The sequence below is a fragment of the Siphateles boraxobius genome, unplaced genomic scaffold (assembly GCF_051911475.1).
Source record: "Siphateles boraxobius isolate OS27281-9 unplaced genomic scaffold, OSU_SipBor_1 49, whole genome shotgun sequence".
NCBI classification, from domain to species: Eukaryota; Metazoa; Chordata; class Actinopteri; order Cypriniformes; family Leuciscidae; genus Siphateles; species Siphateles boraxobius.
Window position 1 is genome coordinate 4,372,693 of NW_027509130.1, and position 22,863 is coordinate 4,395,555.

The following is a 22,863-nucleotide window of genomic DNA, read 5'->3' on the forward strand; positions in this document are numbered from 1 at the left end:
TCTCATTTACTTCTCGAGTTATAGCCATTATAGTAAAATAGGCTCCTCCCATAACGTTCATTTTGCGCCCCCTAGCAACCGGAAATCGAAAATTCAACTTTTTTTCAATGATTATTGATATTCAGACTCCAGAGAACATTTCTACACTGGTTTGGTTCCGATCGGGCAAAAAACCAGGGACTAGTTTGCAAAAGTCGTTTTTAAACAAAATTCAAAATGGCGGAAAATCTATCATGGCGGAAATGAAATCGGAGATATACGTTTTTTAAGTTAAGAGTCCAGCTTTCCAATGATATAAGACACTTGAGTCTACGCCTTACGGTTTAGGAGTTATGAGCAGTTACGCGCAATTGATTGCTGTAGCGCCACCTATAGGCCAATCGGGGTCATACTCTCTGAACCTCTCCTCGATTTTTGTACTACCATCTGACAAAGTTTCAGAGCTCCAGCACTTACGGTTTGGTCTGCACGATGCGTTTTAGGGGAAAATAATAATAATAATAATAATAATAATAAAAATCAGTACAATTACAATAGGTTTTCAGCACTTCGTGCTTGAACACCTAATAAAAATCAGTACAAAAACAATAGGTTTTCAGCACTTCGTGCTTGAACACCTAATAATAATTAAAGCTGCAAGCAGCATTTAGCGGTGTTCAAGCAGTTAAGGCCTTTCAGGCCGTTAAGCACAAAAGCATCAAAAGACATTAAGTTTTATGTAGCAAGCATGATTTACCATGATATACTACATTTCAGTGTGATTTTTCATGATTTACCATGTTCCAGTATGATTTACCATGAATCTTACATGATTTTCCATAGTTTACCTTGATATACCATGTTATATGATGATTTACCATGATATAGCACATTCCAGAATAATTTACCAGGATTCTAGCATGATTTACCTTTTTTACTATGATTTACCATGTTTCTGGCGTTATTTACCATGATTTACCACGTTGATAGCAATTATATGAAGCATAAGAACAATTGAAGTGATAAACTCTGACAAAATATGAATGTGTTATAATAGTAATTGTTATTTAAGTGATTTTATAGTGTCTATATACAAAAAAAGACTATTAATAAGAAGAGTGGCCAGCAGAGGGCAGTAGAAGACCACTTATTGGCTCACTTTCATTTTCAACTACTTTGTTTCTCCAGTATTCTCCAGTGAAGCAAACCATTTTTTTCATGTTAACTCCATAATGCATGCTTACACACACACACACACACACACACACACACACACACACACACACACACACACACACACACACACACACACACACACACACACACACACACACACACACATTTTTGGGATATGTTATTGTGAAAATCTGTTTTAATGGTATATGAGCATTTCACATATAACTTTGCAATGTAATAATATAAAACTAATTAAAGAAACTGCTTTAAGCATTTGTTTGTTAGCCAATGCTGAAAGCTGATAAAAAAAGATTAAAAATATCTAATGCTGCTGCTCCATCTAGTGGACAACAGTGCTATTACAGCCTACTTATACAATAGGCCATGTTTTTCATATCATTTAATCTACACACGCTCATTCTGATGTAGATAGAGACATTTGGAACCTTCAGGAGCCAGTGTGACTCAATTGTCACTTCAATAGACGATTTTTGACTAAATGTTATTGTAAATGTTAAAATAGTGAATTTATAAAGACTAAATATTAATTATAGTTGAGTAGTGTGACAAAATGACTTTTTTTAAACAGCAGGGGGCAGTAAAATACCACTTATTGGCTGTTAGCCTTTTTCAAGCTGTTATAGCTGTTCTCGACCTTTTTTAAGAAGCTATGAGCATTTATTGAAAAGATATTGGCTTTCGGTCAAGGCTACATATTGAAGTGACCCTATTATAGTCATCCAAATGAAGAAGTTATACATTTTCCTATAATTATTGTTGTAGAGAGTACAGAGCAATAGATGCATTTTGACAAAATGTGATTGTAAATGTTAAAATAATGATTTAATAAAGTCTAAATATCAATTTTATATAAAAATATTAGAGAGTAGTATGATGAAATGACAGCAGGGGGCAGTAAAATACCACTTATTGGCTGTTATAGCCATCCAAGCTGTTATAGCTGTTATAGCCATCCGATTTACACTCTATTATAGCCATCCAAATGAAGTAATTATACCTTTTCTGATAATTATTGATCTAGAGAGTCCAGATAATTGTACTGCACTGGTTTTAAACATTAAGATATGAAAATTATACGATCATAGATGGAAAAGACCATTTACAGCCAATACAGGCAATTTACCATAGGAAATACATGGGTTTAAAGCTTTTCAACAGTTATAGCGCCACCTATTGTCCGATCTCCATGAAACGTTTCATGCTTCTTCACCATGGTATGACACATATGCTCATCAATTTTTGTGAAGTTCTGAGTTTTTATTTATGATTTATAGGCTTTTGGGTGCATTTTGTCACGCCCCTTTTCTAAATAACCCTTTAATACCATAAGAAAAATAAAAAAGTTCAACTTTTTTTCAATAATTATTGATCTAGAGAGTCCAGAGAATTGTCCTAGACTGGTCTGATTCCGATCGGGCAAAAAACCAGGGACTAGTTCGCAAAAGTAGGTTTTTAACATATCTGTGAATATTTAATGAACGGTTTGATTGACAGCAATGGTTCTAGAGGCAAAGTTGTTCAGCATAAGGAGATCTATCAAATGATGTGCATATTGTGGGGATGTGTGCAACACCACGTGATTACAGAGCCGTAAAACTCGTTAGCGCCAACTAGTGGCCGATTTCATTCAAAACTCTTACAGACCTCTTGGGCCATGAGTCGAACATGCCCATAGAGTTTCGTTCCGATTGGCCTCCGTTAACCTTGTCTCACAGGTGCTCAAATTTAATTGGCCGATGGCGGCCATGTTTTTTTAGATACGCCAATATCCTTTTACACATACATGGCACCTTGGACCAAGACACTGCATACCAATTTTCAGGTCAATCGGACTAACGGTCAGGTGGCCACACCCCCTTTTATGTTTTTTCAATGTTATAGCGCCACCTAGTGCTAGATCGACGCGGTTTTTTTACTGTGACCTCAAATTGAACTCATTAATATGTGGACCAAGTTTGGTGAAGATATCTCATTTCCTTCTTGAGTTATAGCCATTTTAGTAAAATAGGCTCCTCCCACAACGTTCATTTTGCGCCCCCTAGCAACCGGAAATCGAAAATTCGACTTTTTTTGATAATTATTGATATTCAGACTCCAGAGAACATTTCTGCACTGGTTTGGTTCCGATCGGGCGAAAAACCAGGGACTAGTTCGCAAAAGTAGTTTTTTGACAAAATTCAAAATGGCGGAAAAATTTGCATACCGGAAATGAAATCGGAGATATACTTTTTTTAAGTCAAGAGTCCAGCTTTCCAATGATATAAGACACTTGAGTCTACGACATAGGGTTTAGGAGTTATGATCACTTTCACGTTTTTGTTACTATAGCGCCACCTATGGGCCAATCGGGCTCATACTCTCTCAACCTCTCCTCGATTTCTGTGCTACCTTAATCCCAAATATGAAGTCTCTAGCACTTACGGTTTGGTCTGCACGATGCGTTTTACGGCAGAATAATAATAATAATAATAATAAAAATCAGTACAAATACAATAGGTTTTCAGCACTTCGTGCTTGAACACCTAATAATAATAAAAATCAGTACAATTACAATAGGTTTTCAGCACTTCGTGCTTGAACACCTAATAATAATAATAAAAATCAGTACAATTACAATAGGTTTTCAGCACTTCGTGCTTGAACACCTAATAATAATAATAATAATAAAAATCAGTACAATTACAATAGGTTTTCAGCACTTCGTGCTTGAACACCTAAAAATCAGTACAAATACAATAGGTTTTCAGCACTTCGTGCTTGAACACCTAATAATAATAATAATTAAAGCTGCAAGCAGCATTTAGCGGTGTTCAAGCAGTTAAGGCCTTTAAGGCCGTAAAGCACAAAAGCACCAAAAGACATTAAGTTTTATTTAGCATACATTTAAACACTGACATAATAGATGGAAAATACCATTTACAGCCAATACAGGCAATTTTAGCATGATTTACCATGATATACCCCATTTCAGTGTGATTTTCATGATTTACCATGAATCTAGCATGATTTACCATAGTTTACCATGGTATACCAAGTTCTAGTATGATTCACCATGATTTACCCTGTTCTAGCATGATTTACCACAACTGAACACATTCTAGTATGATTTAATATGTTTATAGCATGATTTATCTTAGTTTACCTTGATTTACCATGTTATAGGATGATTGACCATGATATACCACATTCTAGAATGATTTATCAGGATTGTAGCATGATTTACTATGATTCGTCACATTGCTAGCATGATTTACCATGATATACTGGTGAAAATCAAGTCTGTCAAAATGAGAGTGAGCCAATAAGTGGTCTTCTACTGCCCTTTGCTGGCCATTATACTTATTAATAAAGTGTTTTCACAGGTGCTTTGTGACTCATATCTAGACACACACACAAGTCATTATGAAAATATATGAAATGCTTATAGACCATTAAAATATGTCTTTGCAAGCTATTAATCAGATTATTCAGGATTTATTCAGAAACATGGGACTACACACACACATTCTGTTGTAGATAAAGTGATCTGAACTGTGTCTCATTCAGGATTAACATTTGTCCGTGACACAATGGTCAATAGTAATACTTCAATAGATGAATTTTGACAAAATGTGAGTGTAAATGTTAAAATAGTGATTTTATAAACTCTAAATAAGAATTATAGAATATTAGTAGTTAGTAGCTTGACAAAATGACTATTTTAAACAGCAGGGGGCAGTAGAATACCACTTATTGGCTTAATATGCCATTATGTTATAACTTTAACCTTTTTAACTGTTATAGATGCATTATTTCTTATCTTATTTAGAGTCACATGTTCTGACTTGTTTTTAAGAAGATCTGAGCATTCATTAAAGAGATATAGGCTTTCTTGGTAAAGGCTTCATATTGAAGTGACCCTATTATAGCCATCCAAATGAAGAAGTTATAACTTTTCTGATGATTATTTATCTAGAGAGTCCAGAGAATTGTACTGCACTGGTTTTGAACATTGTGATATAAATATTATATGATCATAGATGGAACACACCATTTACAGCCAATACAGGCAATTTACCATAGGAAATATATGGTTTTAAAGCTTTTTAACAGTTATAGCGCCACCTATTGTCCGATCTCCATAAAGTTTGCATGCTTGTTAATGATGTTATGTCATATATGCTCACCAATTTTTGTGAAGTTCTGAGTTTTTATTTATGATTTATAGGCTTTTGAGTGAATTTTGCCACGCCCCTTTTCTAAATGACCCTGTTACAGCCACACAATTGCAAAATTTCAACTTTTTTTCCGATAATTATTGATCTAGAGAGTCCAGAGAATTGTCCTAGACTAGTCTGGTTCCGATCGGGCGAAAAACCAGGGACTAGTTCGCAAAAGTAGGTTTTTAACATATTCGTGAATATTTAATGAACGATTTGATTGACAGCAATGGTTCAAGAGGCAAAGTTGTTCAGCATGAGGAGGTCTATCTAATGATTTGCATTTTGTGGGGATGTGTGCTACACCACGCGATTACAGAGCCATAAAACTCGTTAGCGCCAACTAGTGGCCGATTTCTTTCAAAACTCTTACAGACCTCTTGGGCCATGAGTTGAACATGCCCATCAAGTTTCGTTCTGATTGGCCTCCGTTAACCTTGTCTAATAGGTGCTCAAAGTCATTGGCCAATGGCGGCCATGTTTTTTGAGATACACCAATGTCCTCATAGACATACATGGCACCTTGGACCAGGACACTGCATACCAATTTTCAAGTCAATCGGACTAACGGTCAGGTGGCCACACCCCTTTTTATGTTTTTTTAATGTTATAGCGCCACCTAGTGTTAGATCGACGCGAACCAAAGGGTAAAGTTCAACTTTTTTTTTGATAATTATTGATCTAGAGAGTCCAGAGAATTGTCCTAGACTGATCTGGTTCCGATCGGGCAAAAAACCAGGGACTAGTTTGCAAAAGTAGGTTTTGGACAAAATTGGCCATAACAAATTTTTTTTTGCTCAAATCGGGAATCCGAGATATACATCTAGTCCGTCTTGGGTTGATTTACCATGAATCTAGCATGATTTACCATAGTTTTACCATGATTTACCATGTTCTAGTATGATTTACCACAAATCTAGCATGATTCACCATAGTTTTACCATAATTTACCATGTTCTAGTATGATTTACCATGAATCTAGCATGATTCACAATGTTCTAGTATGCTTTACATGATTTACCCTGTTGTAGCATAATTTACCATCGTTTAACATGATTTACCACGCTCTGGTATGATTTACCATGAATCTAGCATGATTTACCATAGTTTTACCATGATTTACCATGTTCTAATATGATTTACCATGAATCTAGCATGATTCACCATAGTTTTACCATGATTTACCATGTTCTAGAGTGTTACACTCTGACAAAATATGATTGTGTTATAATAGTAATTGTTATATGATGGATTTTATAGTAAGCATGGATAATGCAGTTAACATGGAAAAACTGGTTTGCTTTAGTTCAGAATTTTGTTGAAACTCAAGGCTGTTAAAATGAAAGTGAGCCAATAAGTGGTCTTCTACTGCCCTCTGCTGGCCACTCTACTTATTAATAAAGTCTTTTTGCATTCATATCTAGACACACACACACACACAAGTCATTATGAAAATATATGAAATGCTTATAGACCATTAAAATATATGTCTTTGCAAGCTATTAATCAGATTATTCAGGATTTATTCAGAAACATGGGACTACACACACACATTCTGTTGTAGATAAAGTGATCTGAACTGTGTCTCATTCAGGATTAACATTTGTCTGTGACACAATGCTTCAATAGATGAATTTTGACAAAATGTGAGTGTAAATGTTAAAATAGTGATTTTATAAACTCTAAATAAGAATAATAGAATATTAGTAGTTAGTAGCATGACAAAATGACTATTTTAAACAGCAGGGGGCAGTAGAATACAACTTATTGGCTTAATATGCCATTATGTTATAACTTTAACCTTTTTAACTGTTATAGATGCATTATTTCTTATCTTATTTAGAGTCACGTGTTCTGACTTGTTTTTAAGAAGATCTGAGCATTCATTGAAGAGATATAGGCTTTCTTGGTCAAGGCTACATATTGAAGTGACCCTATTATAGCCATCCAAATGAAGAAGTTATAACTTTTCTGATAATTATTTATCTAGAGAGTCCAGAAAATTGTACTGCCCTGATTTTGAACATTATGATATAAATATTGTATGATCATAGATGGAACACACCATTTACAGCCAATACAGGCAATTTACCATAGGAAATACATGGTTTTAAAGCTTTTCAACAGTTATAGCGCCACCTATTGTCCGATCTCCATAAAACTTTGCATGCCTGTTCATGATGTTATGGCACATATGCTCACCAATTTTTGTGAAGTTCTGACTTTTTATTTTTGATTTATAGACTTTTGAGTGTGTTTTGACACGCCCCTTTTTATAAATGAACCTGTTATAATGAACCAAATGGCAAAGTTCAACTTTTTTTTGATAATTATTGATCTAGAGAGTCCAGAGAATTGTACTGCACTGATTTTGAACATTATGATATGAAAATTATACGACCATAGATGGAAAAGACCATTTACAGCCAATGCAAGCAATTTACCATAGGAAACACATGGTTTTAAACCTTTTCAACTGTTATAGCGCCACCTATTGTCCGATCTCCATAAAACTTTTCATGCTTGTTCATGATGTTATGTCACATATGCTCACCAATTTTTGTGAAGATCTGAGTTTTTTTTAATGATTTATAGGCTTTTGAGTGTGTTTTGACAAGCCCCTTTTTATAAATGATCATGTTATAGCAAACCAAAGGGCAAAGTTCAACTTTTTTTTGATAATTATTGATCTAGAGAGTCCAGAGAATTGACCTAGACTGGTCTGGTTCTGATCGGGCGAAAAACCAGGGACTAGTTCGCAAAAGTAGGTTTTTAACATATTCATGAATATTTAATGAACGATTTGATTGACAGCAATGTTTCTAGAGGCAAAGTTGTTCAGCATGAGGAGATCTATCATATGATATGCATGTTGTGGCAATATGTGCAACACCACGTGATTACAGAGCCGTAAAACTCGTTAGCGCCAACTAGTGGCCGATTTCTTTCAAAACTCTTACAGACCTCTTGGGCCATGAGTCGAACATGCCCATCGAGTTTCGTTCTGATTGGCCTTCGTTAACCTTGTCTTATACTTAATTGGCCAATGGCGGCCATGTTTTTTGAGATACGCCAATGTCCTCATACACATACATGGGGCCTTGGACCAAGACACTGCATACCAATTTTCAAGTCAATCGGACTAACCACTAGGTGGCCATATGTTTTTTTCATGTTATAGCGCCACCTAGAGCTCAATCGACGCGATTTTTTTACTATGACCTCGGATTGAGCTCATACATATGTGTAGTGAGATTGGTAAAAATATCTCATTTTGTTCACGAGTTATAGCCATTTTAGTAAAATAGGCTCCTCCCACAACGTTTATTTTGCACCCCCTAGCGACCGGAAATCAAAATTTCGACTTTTCTTCAATAATTATTGATAGTCAGACTCCAGAGAACATTTCTGCACTGGTTTGGTTCCGATCAAGCGAAAAACCAGGGACTAGTTTGCAAAAGTAGGTTTTGGACAAAACCGGAAATAGCGGAAAAATTTCCATACCGGAAATGAAATCGGAGATATACGTTTTTTAAGTCAAGAGTCCAGCTTTCCAATGATATAAGACACTTGACTCTACGACTTACGGTCTAGGAGTTATGACCAGTTTCGCGCTTTTGGTTGCTATAGCGCCACCTATGGGCCAATTGGGCTTATAATTTGATAAGCTCTCCTCGATTTTTGTACTACCATCTGACAAAGTTTCAAGTCTCTAGCACTTACGGTTTGGGCTGCACGATGCGTTTTACGGCGGAAGAATAATAATAATAATAATAATTAAAGCTGCAAGCAGCATTTAGCGGTGTTCAAGCAGTTAAGGCCTTTAAGGCCGTTAAGCACAAAAGCATCAAAAGACATTAAGTTTTATTTAGCATTAATTTAACCACTGACATAATAGATGGAAAAGACCATTTACAGCCAATACAGGCAATTTACCATAGGAAATATATGGTTTTAAAGCTTTTTAACAGTTATAGCGCCACCTATTGTCCGATCTCCATAACATTTTGCATGCTTGTTAATGATGTTATGTCACATATGCTCACCAATTTTTGTGAAGTTCTGAGTTTTTATTTATGATTTATAGGCTTTTGAGTGTATTTTGTCACGCCCATTTTCTAAATGACCCTGTTATAGCAAACCAAAGGACAAAGTTCAACTTTTTTTCAATGATTATTGATCTAGAGAGTCCAGAGAATTGTCCTAGACTGGTCTGGTTCCGATCGGGCGAAAAACCTAGGACTAGTTCGCAAAAGTAGGTTTTTAACATATTCGTGAATATTTAATGAACGGTTTGATTGACAGCAATGGTTCTAGAGGCAAAGTTGTTCATCATGAGGAGATCTATCAAATGATATGCATTTTGTGGGGATGTGTGCAACACCACGTGATTACAGAGCCGTAAAACTCGTTAGCGCCAACTAGTGGCCGATTTCTTTCAAAACTCTTACAGACCTCTTGGGCCATGAGTCGAACATGCCCATTGAGTTTCGTTCCGATTGGCCTCCGTTAACCTCATCTCACAGGTGCTCAAACTTCATTGGCCGATGGCGGCCATGTTTTTTGAGATACGCCAATATCCTTTTACACATACATGGGGCCTTGGACCAAGACACTGCATACCAATTTTCAGGTCAATCGGACTAACGGTCAGGTGGCCACACCCCCTTTTATGTTTTTTTAATGTTATAGCGCCACCTAGTGTTAGATCGACGCGGTTTTTTTACTGTGACCTCAAATTGAACTCATAAATATGTGGACCAAGTTTGGTGAAGATATCTCATTTACTTCTCAAGTTATATCCATTTTAGTAAAATAGGCTCCTCCCACAACGTTCATTTTGCGCCCCCTAGCAACCGAAAATCGAAAATTCAACTTTTTTTCAATGATTATTGATATTCAGACTCCAGAGAACATTTCTACACTGGTTTGGTTCCGATCGGGCAAAAAACCAGGGACTAGTTCGCAAAAGTCGTTTTTTAACAAAATTCAAAATGGCGGAAAATCTATCATGGCGGAAATGAAATCGGAGATATACATTTTTTAAGTTAAGAGTCCAGCTTTCCAATGATATAAGACACTTGAGTCTACGCCTTACGGTTTAGGAGTTATGAGCAGTTACGCGCAATTGATTGCTGTAGCGCCACCTATAGGCCAATCGGGGTCATACTCTCTGAACCTGTCCTCGATTTTTGTACTACCATCTGACAAAGTTTCAGAGCTCCAGCACTTACGGTTTGGGCTGCACGATGCGTTTTAGGGGAAAATAATAATAATAATAATAATTAAAGCTGCAAGCAGCATTTAGCGGTGTTCAAGCAGTTAAGGCCTTTCAGGCCGTTAAGCACAAAAGCATCAAAAGACATTAAGTTTTATGTAGCAAGCATGATTTACCATGATATACTACATTTCAGTGTGATTTTTCATGATTTACCATGTTCCAGTATGATTTACCATGAATCTTACATGATTTTCCATAGTTTACCTTGATATACCATGTTATATGATGATTTACCATGATATAGCACATTCTAGAATAATTTACAAGGATTCTAGCATGATTTACCTTTTTTACTATGATTTACCATGTTTCTGGCGTTATTTACCATGATTTACCACGTTGATAGCAATTATATGAAGCATAAGAACAATTGAAGTGATAAACTCTGACAAAATATGAATGTGTTATAATAGTAATTGTTATTTAAGTGATTTTATAGTGTCTATATACAAAAAAAGACAATTAATAAGAAGAGTGGCCAGCAGAGGGCAGTAGAAGACCACTTATTGGCTCACTTTCATTTTCAACTACTTTGTTTCTCCAGTATTCTCCAGTGAAGCAAACCATTTTTTTCATGTTAACTCCATAATGCATGCTTACACACACACACACACACACACACACACACACACACACTCACACACACACACACACACACACACACACACACACACACACACACACACACACACACACACACATTTTTGGGATATGTTATTGTGAAAATCTGTTTTAATGGTATATGAGCATTTCACATATAACTTTGCAATGTAATAATATAAAACTAATTAAAGAAAATGCTTTAAGCATTTGTTTGTTAGCCAATGCTGAAAGCTGATAAAAAAAGATTAAAAATATCTAATGCTGCTGCTCCATCTAGTGGACAACAGTGCTATTACAGCCTACTTATACAATAGGCCATGTTTTTCATATCATTTAATCTACACACGCTCATTCTGATGTAGATAGAGACATTTGGAACTTCAGGAGCCAGTGTGACTCAATTGTCACTTCAATAGACGATTTTTGACTAAATGTTATTGTAAATGTTAAAATAGTGAATTTATAAAGTCTAAATATTAATTATAGTTGAGTAGTGTGACAAAATGACTTTTTTTAAACAGCAGGGGGCAGTAAAATACCACTTATTGGCTGTTAGCCTTTTTCAAGCTGTTATAGCTGTTCTCGACCTTTTTTTAAGAAGCTATGAGCATTTATTGAAAAGATATTGGCTTTCGGTCAAGGCTACATAGTGAAGTGACCCTATTATAGTCATCCAAATGAAGAAGTTATACATTTTCCTATAATTATTGTTGTAGAGAGTACAGAGCAATAGATGCATTTTGACAAAATGTGATTGTAAATGTTAAAATAATGATTTAATAAAGTCTAAATATCAATTATATATAAAAATATTAGAGAGTAGTATGATGAAATGACAGCAGGGGGCAGTAAAATACCACTTATTGGCTGTTATAGCCATCCAAGCTGTTATAGCTGTTATAGCCATCCGATTTACACTCTATTATAGCCATCCAAATGAAGTAATTATACCTTTTCTGATAATTATTGATCTAGAGAGTCCAGATAATTGTACTGCACTGGTTTTAAACATTAAGATATGAAAATTATACGATCATAGATGGAAAAGACCATTTACAGCCAATACAGGCAATTTACCATAGGAAATACATGGGTTTAAAGCTTTTCAACAGTTATAGCGCCACCTATTGTCCGATCTCCATGAAACGTTGCATGCTTCTTCACCATGGTATGACACATATGCTCATCAATTTTTGTGAAGTTCTGAGTTTTTATTTATGATTTATAGGCTTTTGGGTGCATTTTGTCACGCCCCTTTTCTAAATAACCCTTTAATACCATAAGAAAAATAAAAAAGTTCAACTTTTTTTCGATAATTATTGATCTAGAGAGTCCAGAAAATTGTCCTAGACTGGTCTGATTCCGATCGGGCAAAAAACCAGGGACTAGTTCGCAAAAGTAGGTTTTTAACATATTCGTGAATATTTAAAGAACGGTTTGATTGACAGCAATGGTTCTAGAGGCAAAGTTGTTCAGCATGAGGAGATCTATCAAATGATGTGCATATTGTGGGGATGTGTGCAACACCACGTGATTACAGAGCCGTAAAACTCGTTAGCGCCAACTAGTGGCCGATTTCTTTCAAAACTCTTACAGACCTCTTGGGCCATGAGTCGAACATGCCCATAGAGTTTCGTTCCGATTGGCCTCCGTTAACCTCGTCTCACAGGTGCTCAAATTTAATTGGCCGATGGCGGCCATGTTTTTTTAGATACGCCAATATCCTTTTACACATACATGGCACCTTGGACCAAGACACTGCATACCAATTTTCAAGTCAATCGGACTAACGGTCAGGTGGCCACACCCCCTTTTATGTTTTTTTAATGTTATAGCGCCACCTAGTGTTAGATCGACGCGGTTTTTTTACTGTGACCCCAGACTGTCCTCATACACATGTGTACCGAGTTTGGTGAAGCTATCTCATTTACTTCTCGAGTTATAGCCATTTTAGTAAAATAGGCTCCTCCCACAACGTCCATTTTGCGCCCCCTAGCAACCGGAAATCGAAAATTCAACTTTTTTTTGATAATTATTGATATTCAGACTCCAGAGAACATTTTGGCACTGGTTTGGTTCCGATCGGGCGAAAAACCAGGGACTAGTTCGCAAAAGTAGTTTTTCGACAAAATTCAAAATGGCGGAAAATCTATCATGGCGGAAATGAAATCGGAGATATACGTTTTGTTCGTCAGGAGTCCAGCTTTCCAATGATATAAGACACTTGAGTCTACGACATACGGTCTAGGAGTTATGAGCAGTTTCGCGCAATTGATTGCTGTAGCGCCACCTATAGGCCAATCGGGGTCATAATCTCTGAACCTCTCCTCGATTTTTGTACTACCATCTGACAAAGTTTCAGAGCTCCAGCACTTACGGTTTGGGCTGCACGATGCGTTTTACGGCAGAAGAAAAATAATAATAATAATAATAACAAGCAGCATTTAGCGGTGTTCAAGCAGTTAAGGCAGTTAAGCTCAAAAGCATCAAAAGACATTAAGTTTCATGTAGCAAGCATTTAACCACTGACATCATAGATGGAATGACCTTGTTTTAGCATGATTTACCATGATATACCAAATTTTTGTGTGATTTTTCATGATTTACCATGTTCCAGTATGATTTACCATGAATCTAGCATGATTTACCATAGTTTACCATGATATACCAAGTTCTAGTATGATTCACCATGATTTACCCTTCTCTAGCATGGTTTACCAGAATTGAACACATTCTAGTATGATTTAATATGATTCTAGCATGATTTATCATAGTTAACCATGATTTACCATGTTATAGAATGATTTACCATGATTTACCATGTTATAGAATGATTTACCATAATATACCACATTCTAAAATGATTTACCAGGATTGTAGCATGATTTACCATGATTCATCACATTGCTAGCATGATTTGCCATGATACTCCAAGTAATAGTATTATTTACTATGTTTTACCATGTTTCTATCGTGATTTACCATGATTTACCACATTGCTAGCATTGATGTGAAGTGTCAATAGCCATGAAGTGATAAACTGACAAAAAAATGATTGTCTTATAATAGTTAACATGGAAAAACAGGTTTGCTTTAGTGTAGAATAGTGATGAAAATCAAGTCTGTCAAAATGAAACTGAGCCAATAAGTGGTCTTCTACTGCCCTCTGCTGGCCATTATACTTATTAATAAAGTGTTTTCACAGGTATCTTATTTAGACATATGCTTACACACACACACACACACACACACACACACACACACACACACACACACACACACACACACTCACAAACACACAAAGACAAATGTTGTTGTTGATTTTTTCAATGCTATTGGGATGTGTCATTATGAAAATATACTTTAATGGTCTATAAGCATTTCACATAATGTCTTTGTAATCTATTAATCCGATTATTCAGCATTTATTCAGAAATATAGGACTACACACACACATTCTGTTGTAGATACAGACATTTGAACTATGTGATGGAAAAAAATGTTTACTGCAAGTCTCCTTCAGGATTCACATTTCTCAATGTGCCACAATAGTCAGTAGAAATACTTCAATAGATGAATTTTGACTAAATGTGAGTGTAAATGTTAAAATAGTGATTTTATAAAGTCTAAATAACAATTATAGAATTATATTAGTTAGTAGCATGACAAAATGACTATTTTAAACAGCAGGGGGCAGTAGAATACCACTTATTGGCTTAATATGCCATTATGTTATAACTTTAACGTTTTTAACTGTTATAGATGCATTATTTCTTATCTTATTTAGAGTCACATGTTCTGACTTGTTTTTAAGAAGATCTGAGCATTCATTGAAGATATATAGGCTTTCTTGGTAAAGGCTTCATATTGAAGTGACCCTATTATAGCCATCCAAATGAAGAAGTTATAACTTTTCTGATAATTATTGATCTAGAGAGTCCAGAGAATTGTACTGCACTGGTTTTGAACATTATGATATGAACATTACATGATAATAAATGCAAAACACCATTTACAGCAAATACAGGCAATTTGCCATAGGAAATACATTGTTTCAAAGCTTTTTAACAGTTATAGCGCCACCTATGGTCCGATCTCCATAAAATTTGGCATGGTTTTTAAGGATGTTTTGTCACATATGCTCACCAATTTTTGTGAAGTTCTGAGTTTTCGTATAGGATTTATAGGCTTTTGACTATATTTTGCCACGCCCATTTTATAAATGACCCTGTTATAGCCAACCAAATGCCAAATTTCAACTTTTTTTTGATAATTATTAATCTAGAGAGTCCAGAGAATTGTCCTAGACTGGTCTGGTTCCGATCGGGCGAAAAACCAGGGACTAGTTCGCAAAAGTAGGTTTTTAACATATTCGTGAATATTTAATGAACGGTTTGATTGACAGCAATGGTTCTAGAGGCAAAGTTGTTCATCATGAGGAGATCTATCAAATGATATGCATTTTGTGGGGATGTGTGCAACACCACGTGATTACAGAGCCGTAAAACTCGTTAGCGCCAACTAGTGGCCGATTTCTTTCAAAACTCTTACAGACCTCTTGGGCCATGAGTCGAACATGCCCATTGAGTTTCGTTCCGATTGGCCTCCGTTAACCTCGTCTCACAGGTGCTCAAATTTATTGGCCGATGGCAGCCATGTTTTTTGAGATACGCCAATATCCTTTTACACATACATGGGGCCTTGGACCAAGACACTGCATACCAATTTTCAGGTAAATCGGACTAACGGTCAGGTGGCCACACCCCCTTTTATGTTTTTTTAATGTTATAGCGCCACCTAGTGTTAGATCGACGCGGTTTTTTTACTGTGACCTCAAAATCAACTCATTCACATGTGTACCGAGTTTGGTGAAGCTATCTTATTTACTTCTTGAGTTATAGCCATTTTAGTAAAATAGGCTCCGCCCACAACGTTCATTTTGTGCCCCCTAGCGAACGTGAATCAAAATTTCAACTTTTTTTTGATAATTATTGATATTCAGACTCCAGAGAACATTTTGGCACTGGTTTGGTTCCGATCGGGCGAAAAACCAGGGACTAGTTCGCAAAAGTAGTTTTTCGACAAAATTCAAAATGGCGGAAAATCTATCATGGCGGAAATGAAATCGGAGATATACGTTTTTTAAGTCAGGAGTCCAGCTTTCCAATGATATAAGACACTTGAGTCTACGACATACGGTCTAGGAGTTATGAGCAGTTTCGCGCAATTGATCGCTGTAGCGCCACCTATTGGCCAATCGGGGTCATAATCTCTGAACCTCTCCTCGATTTTTGTACTACCATCTGACAAAGTTTCAGAGCTCCAGCACTTACGGTTTGGTCTGCACGATGCGTTTTACGGCAGAAGAAAAATAATAATAATAATAATAATAATAATAATAAAAATCAGTACAAATACAATAGGTTTTCAGCACTTCGTGCTTGAACACCTAATTAAAGCTGCAAGCAGCATTTAGCGGTGTTCAAGCAGTTAAGGCCTTTCAGGCCGTTAAGCACAAAAGCATCAAAAGACATTAAGTTTTATGTAGCAAGCATGATTTACCATGATATACTACATTTCAGTGTGATTTTTCATGATTTACCATGTTCCAGTATGATTTACCATGAATCTTACATGATTTTCCATAGTTTACCTTGATATACCATGTTATATGATGATTTACCATGATATAGCACATTCCAGAATAATTTACCAGGATTCTAGCATGATTTACCTTTTTTACTATGATTTACCATGTTTCTGGCGTTATTTACCATGATTTACCACGTTGATAGCAATTATATGAAGCATAAGAACAATTGAAGTGATAAACTCTGACAAAATATGAATGTGTTATAATAGTAATTGTTATTTAAGTGATTTTATAGTGTCTATATACAAAAAAAGACAATTAATAAGAAGAGTGGCCAGCAGAGGGCAGTAGAAGACCACTTATTGGCTCACTTTCATTTTCAACTACTTTGTTTCTCCAGTATTCTCCAGTGAAGCAAACCATTTTTTTCATGTTAACTCCATAATGCATGCTTACACACACACACACACACACACACACACACACACACACACACACACACACACACACACACACACACACACACACACACACACACACATTTTTGGGATATGTTATTGTGAAAATCTGTTTTAATGGTATTTGAGCATTTCACATATTTCTTTGCAATGTAATAATATAAAACTAATTAAAGAAAATGCTTTAAGCATTTGTTTGTTAGCCAATGCTGAAAGCTGATAAAAAAACTTTAAAAATATCTAATGCTGCTGCTCCATCTAGTGGACAACAGTGCTATTACAGCCTACTTATACAATAGGCCATGTTTTTCATATCATTTAATCTACACACGCTCATTCTGATGTAGATAGAGACATTTGGAACTTCAGGAGCCAGTGTGACTCAATTGTCACTTCAATAGACGATTTTTGACTAAATGTTATTGTAAATGTTAAAATAGTGAATTTATAAAGTCTAAATATTAATTATAGTTGAGTAGTGTGACAAAATGACTTTTTTTAAACAGCAGGGGGCAGTAAAATACCACTTGTTGGCTGTTAGCCTTTTTCAAGCTGTTATAGCTGTTCTCGACCTTTTTTTAAGAAGCTATGAGCATTTATTGAAAAGATATTGGCTTTCGGTCAAGGCTACATATTGAAGTGACCCTATTATAGTCATCCAAATGAAGAAGTTATACATTTTCCTATAATTATTGTTGTAGAGAGTACAGAGCAATAGATTTATTTTGACAAAATGTGATTGTAAATGTTAAAATAATGATTTAATAAAGTCTAAATATCAATTATATATAAAAATATTAGAGAGTAGTATGATGAAATGACAGCAGGGGGCAGTAAAATACCACTTATTGGCTGTTATAGCCATCCAAGCTGTTATACCTGTTATAGCCATCTGATTTACACTCTATTATAGCCATCCAAATGAAGTAATTATACCTTTTCTGATAATTATTGATCTAGAGAGTCCAGATAATTGTACTGCACTGGTTTTAAACATTAGGATATGAAAATTATACGATCATAGATGGAAAAGACCATTTACAGCCAATACAGGCAATTTACCATAGGAAATACATGGGTTTAAAGCTTTTCAACAGTTATAGCGCCACCTATTGTCCGATCTCCATGAAACGTTTCATGCTTCTTCACCATGGTATGACACATATGCTCATCAATTTTTGTGAAGTTCTGAGTTTTTATGTATGATTTATAGGCTTTTGGGTGCATTTTGTCACGCCCCTTTTCTAAATAACCCTTTAATACCATAAGAAAAATAAAAAGTTCAACTTTTTTTCAATGATTATTGATCTAGAGAGTCCAGAGAATTATCCTAGACTGGTCTGGTTCCGATCGGGCGAAAAACCTAGGACTAGTTTGCAAAAGTAGGTTTTTAACATATTCGTGAATATTTAATGAACGGTTTGATTGACAGCAATGGTTCCAGAGGCAAAGTTGTTCAACATGAGGAGATCTATCAAATGATATGCATATTGTGGGGATGTGTGCAACACCACGTGATTACAGAGCCGTAAAACTCGTTAGCGCCAACTAGTGGCCGATTTCTTTCAAAACTCTTACAGACCTCTTGGGCCATGAGTCGAACATGCCCATTGAGTTTCGTACCGATTGGCCTCCGTTAACCTCGTCTCACAGGTGCTCAAACTTTATTGATCGATGGCGGCCATGTTTTTTGAGATACGCCAATATCCTTTTACACATACATGGGGCCTTGGACCAAGACACTGCATACCAATTTTCAGGTCAATCGGACTAACGGTCAGGTGGCCACACCCCCTTTTATGTTTTTTTAATGTTATAGCGCCACCTAGTGTTAGATCGACGCGGTTTTTTTACTGTGACCTCAAATTGAACTCATAAATATGTGGACCAAGTTTGGTGAAGATATCTCATTTACTTCTCGAGTTATATCCATTTTAGTAAAATAGGCTCCTCCCACAACGTTCATTTTGCGCCCCCTAGCAACCGGAAATCGAAAATTCAACTTTTTTTCAATGATTATTGATATTCAGACTCCAGAGAACATTTCTACACTGGTTTGGTTCCGATCGGGCAAAAAACCAGGGACTAGTTCGCAAAAGTCGTTTTTTAACAAAATTCAAAATGGCGGAAAATCTATCATGGCGGAAATGAAATCGGAGATATACGTTTTTTAAGTTAAGAGTCCAGCTTTCCAATGATATAAGACACTTGAGTCTACGCCTTACGGTTTAGGAGTTATGAGCAGTTACACGCAATTGATTGCTGTAGCGCCACCTATAGGCCAATCGGGGTCATACTCTCTGAACCTCTCCTCGATTTTTGTACTACCATCTGACAAAGTTTCAGAGCTCCAGCACTTACGGTTTGGGCTGCACGATGCGTTTTAGGGGAAAATAATAATAATAATAATAATAAAAATCAGTACAATTACAATAGGTTTTCAGCACTTCGTGCTTGAACACCTAAAAATCCTTACAATTACAATAGGTTTTCAGCACTTCGTGCTTGAACACCTAATAATAAAAATCAGTACAAATACAATAGGTTTTCAGCACTTCGTGCTTGAACACCTAATAATAAGAACCGGAACAGATACAATAGGTGCCTCCGCACCTTCGGTGCTTGGCCCCTAATAATAATAAGAACCGGAGTTGTTCAATCTGATTGTGTGTTGTGCTCATGGACTCTGACCTTGATGAGCTCGCGGTCGGCGTCTGACGATCGGTCCCTGTCGTACTGACTCAGCATTTCCCCCAGGAGCTTGACGTTGATGTTCACCTCCTCCAGCGTGTGGATGCGTTTGCTCATTTTCTGCACTCGGGCTTCATCCTGCAAGACACAACACAACACACAGATTCAGTCCTGATAATACTGAAAACATTATCATGAGTTCTGCTTTAAAGAGGACCTATTATGCTTTTTTGTACATGTTCATCTTTCTTCAGTGTGTAATGTTGAGTATGAATAAACTCTGCAAAGCACAAAGTCCCTCCAGCGGGAGTTATTCTCTATATCAGAGTCATAATAATTTATAATAAATAATTAATATGCCGAACAAAGGGGCGGGGCCTGGTTGAGTTAGTTAGTAGTGTGTTGAAACTGGCGGTTATGGTTTTTAGGGGCGGGACTTTTCCCAAACACTTGACCAATCACAACACACCGATCCAGCTGACCAATCAGAGCACATTGAGCTTTTCAGAAGGCGGGACTTCATAGAGACAGGAACTAAACAGAGTGTTACTGACAGACTGGGAAGAGACGAACTGCAACAATGGAGAATATGAGGAAAATAATGTTTTTTGAACATTCAAGCATGAAAACCAGTTCTAGTAGAGCCCAAGACAAAATCAAGACTTTTAAAACAGGTCCCCTTTAATAAAGTTCATACACACATTACCACAGACGCAACCACCCTTGAAGAAACATGGTCTACATAAAATCAAACTTAACTGTTTAGTAAATGTTTTGTATTGTGAACCAAAGCTAGAGGCAAAAACAGTGACTTAAACTCAACTGTGTTTTTAGGTTGAGGTTTTTAAAATGGCATTTGTCATTTATTTAAAATAAACACATCATTCACAAATAGTTCAAATGCATTATTTTACCATGAATAATAGTTATTTCTTTTTTTGTATTCCCTTAAATTCATTTAAACCCTTTGATTTCATTAAAAAAGACCATTCAAAAATTGGTTTGGACCCTCAATGTTCAAGAAACAGCTACAGCTTTGTTGTGAACGACTGATTAGTGTAAAGAAGGAAATGCTGTTTCACGTTGGCTATAAACTGGAGCTCTTTATTTGTCAGAACGGCATCACGTCTCTTTCTCACCTCTTTCACCATGTTTTTGATGAGTCTGTTCGCCTCCTGAAGATCTTCTGGGTTTTTGCTCCTCAGAAGTTCAGCCAACAACTGCCATCAAATCACAGAAGAGCACAAAGTCATTTCTGTAGTTTCATAAAGAGAAACTGCATCGAGTTAAAGTCAAATGTTGCAGAAATGGGAAATGATGCCTAGTCAGCAACTACAGAGAGGGTCTTTCTGGATATATACATTGAAAGCAACCAAATTTCCAGGTTTAAATGGAGAATTAGAATCTGTAATTTGACTTTAGTTTCCTCGATTGGTGTTGTTTTGCAGTTGTATCATTTGAACTGTTAATACATTGTTGATTCTGGGTATATGAATTTTTACTTTTTTTTTTAAATCCAAGTTTTGGGACTAAGAATATTGTTGATTCTGATTTGTATATTTTATCAATATCTTATGTGATGTTGTACTAAAACTGTGTCGTGTTAGCGGCCCCTAAGTTAATAACTAATGATCTTTGCAACGGAATTGAATCAATCAAAACTAACTTTAGCTGGACAATAACTTTATTCTAGAGCTGCTGTAAAGCCAAAACAATCTCTGTTACTTTCATTTCCTATTATCACTGTAAAGCTGCTTTGAAATAATCTCTATTGTTAAATACGCTATATAAAGGAAGGTGACTTGTAGTTAGCCTATATTATATCCGGGTTTTTTATTATTATTTTTTTTTTACATTAGGTATGTTGGGTTTAATTATGTTTTGGTGAGATATGTCTTCGCTAATTTGTCCAATAATTTCTTCTCTATTATGACTATTCTATATTATGTAATCAGGTGATCACATGACTAACTAATTAAAAAGGATATTAGCCGCAACGCGTCGGTGTGCGGTTATTTCAAAACTGTTTTTAATTGCCTAAGCCATAATGAAATAAAGGCTTTTTATACACATTTACTTTAACTCTCGAGTGCCTTGGCTTGATACGTTTTTAGGAAATGATTCCATCAGGCTCGGTCTCACCTTCCCCATGTCCTCGTTGTCAAACACAGGGTTTTTGGGCCGAGCGGGAGGCGACGGGATCAGGGTTTTGTCCACCGTCAGTTCTGGGTCCGTCATCACGAGTCCTGAAGAAATCATCACACACACACACACACACACACACACACACACACACACACACACACACACACACACACACAATCAGACAACCGCTCGTGACAGACCCCAGAGAGTCCGTACGTAGAATTGTGTAAAATTGTTTCTTTTTGTCATTTTTAAGAACAGCGCTTTGGTACCCATTGTGTTTTTGCAAAGTCTCTAGAATTAAAGTAGAGTTGAGTAGAATCTCACCTTGCTTCTTGAGCGCCTGGTACGCGTCTGCGATCTTGGACTCGTTGGGAAACGCCACCGTCCAGCTGTACAGCATCTCAATGATCTTATTCTTCACCTTCTCAGAAACACTGTTCCCCATGTACTGCAACACACACACTGCTTTTAACACATGTTTGTATTAGACATATAAGTGCACAGGAATGAGCCATAAAAAACTTCTACACTTCTAGTTTCCATCATCCTGATGTCAAATGGTTTTTTGAATGGGTTTTTGGTTAAATGCATGAAATACGGTCTGTGGTGAACATAAGCTCAAGATATTTTCACGTTTTATTCAACATCATAAATATATCAGTAGGAGTTTAACGATACCCTCATGTCATGATTCGATTCATATCACGATATTGA

The 22,863-nt window shown here is 36.3% G+C and overlaps 1 protein-coding gene across 1 annotated transcript in view; it reads right to left on the minus strand.

Moving 5' to 3' along the window:
* Nucleotides 1-22,863, minus strand: part of gga3b (golgi associated, gamma adaptin ear containing, ARF binding protein 3b) — a 184,543-nt gene that overhangs the window by 158,959 nt on the left and 2,721 nt on the right. The window contains exons 5-8 of the mRNA XM_077202156.1: nt 22,474-22,597; nt 22,144-22,247; nt 21,141-21,221; nt 20,002-20,139 (exon numbers count right to left, since the gene is read on the minus strand). Of these exons, the coding sequence (XP_077058271.1) occupies nt 20,002-20,139; nt 21,141-21,221; nt 22,144-22,247; nt 22,474-22,597 (447 nt within the window). The remainder of the gene's footprint in view (nt 1-20,001; nt 20,140-21,140; nt 21,222-22,143; nt 22,248-22,473; nt 22,598-22,863) is intronic.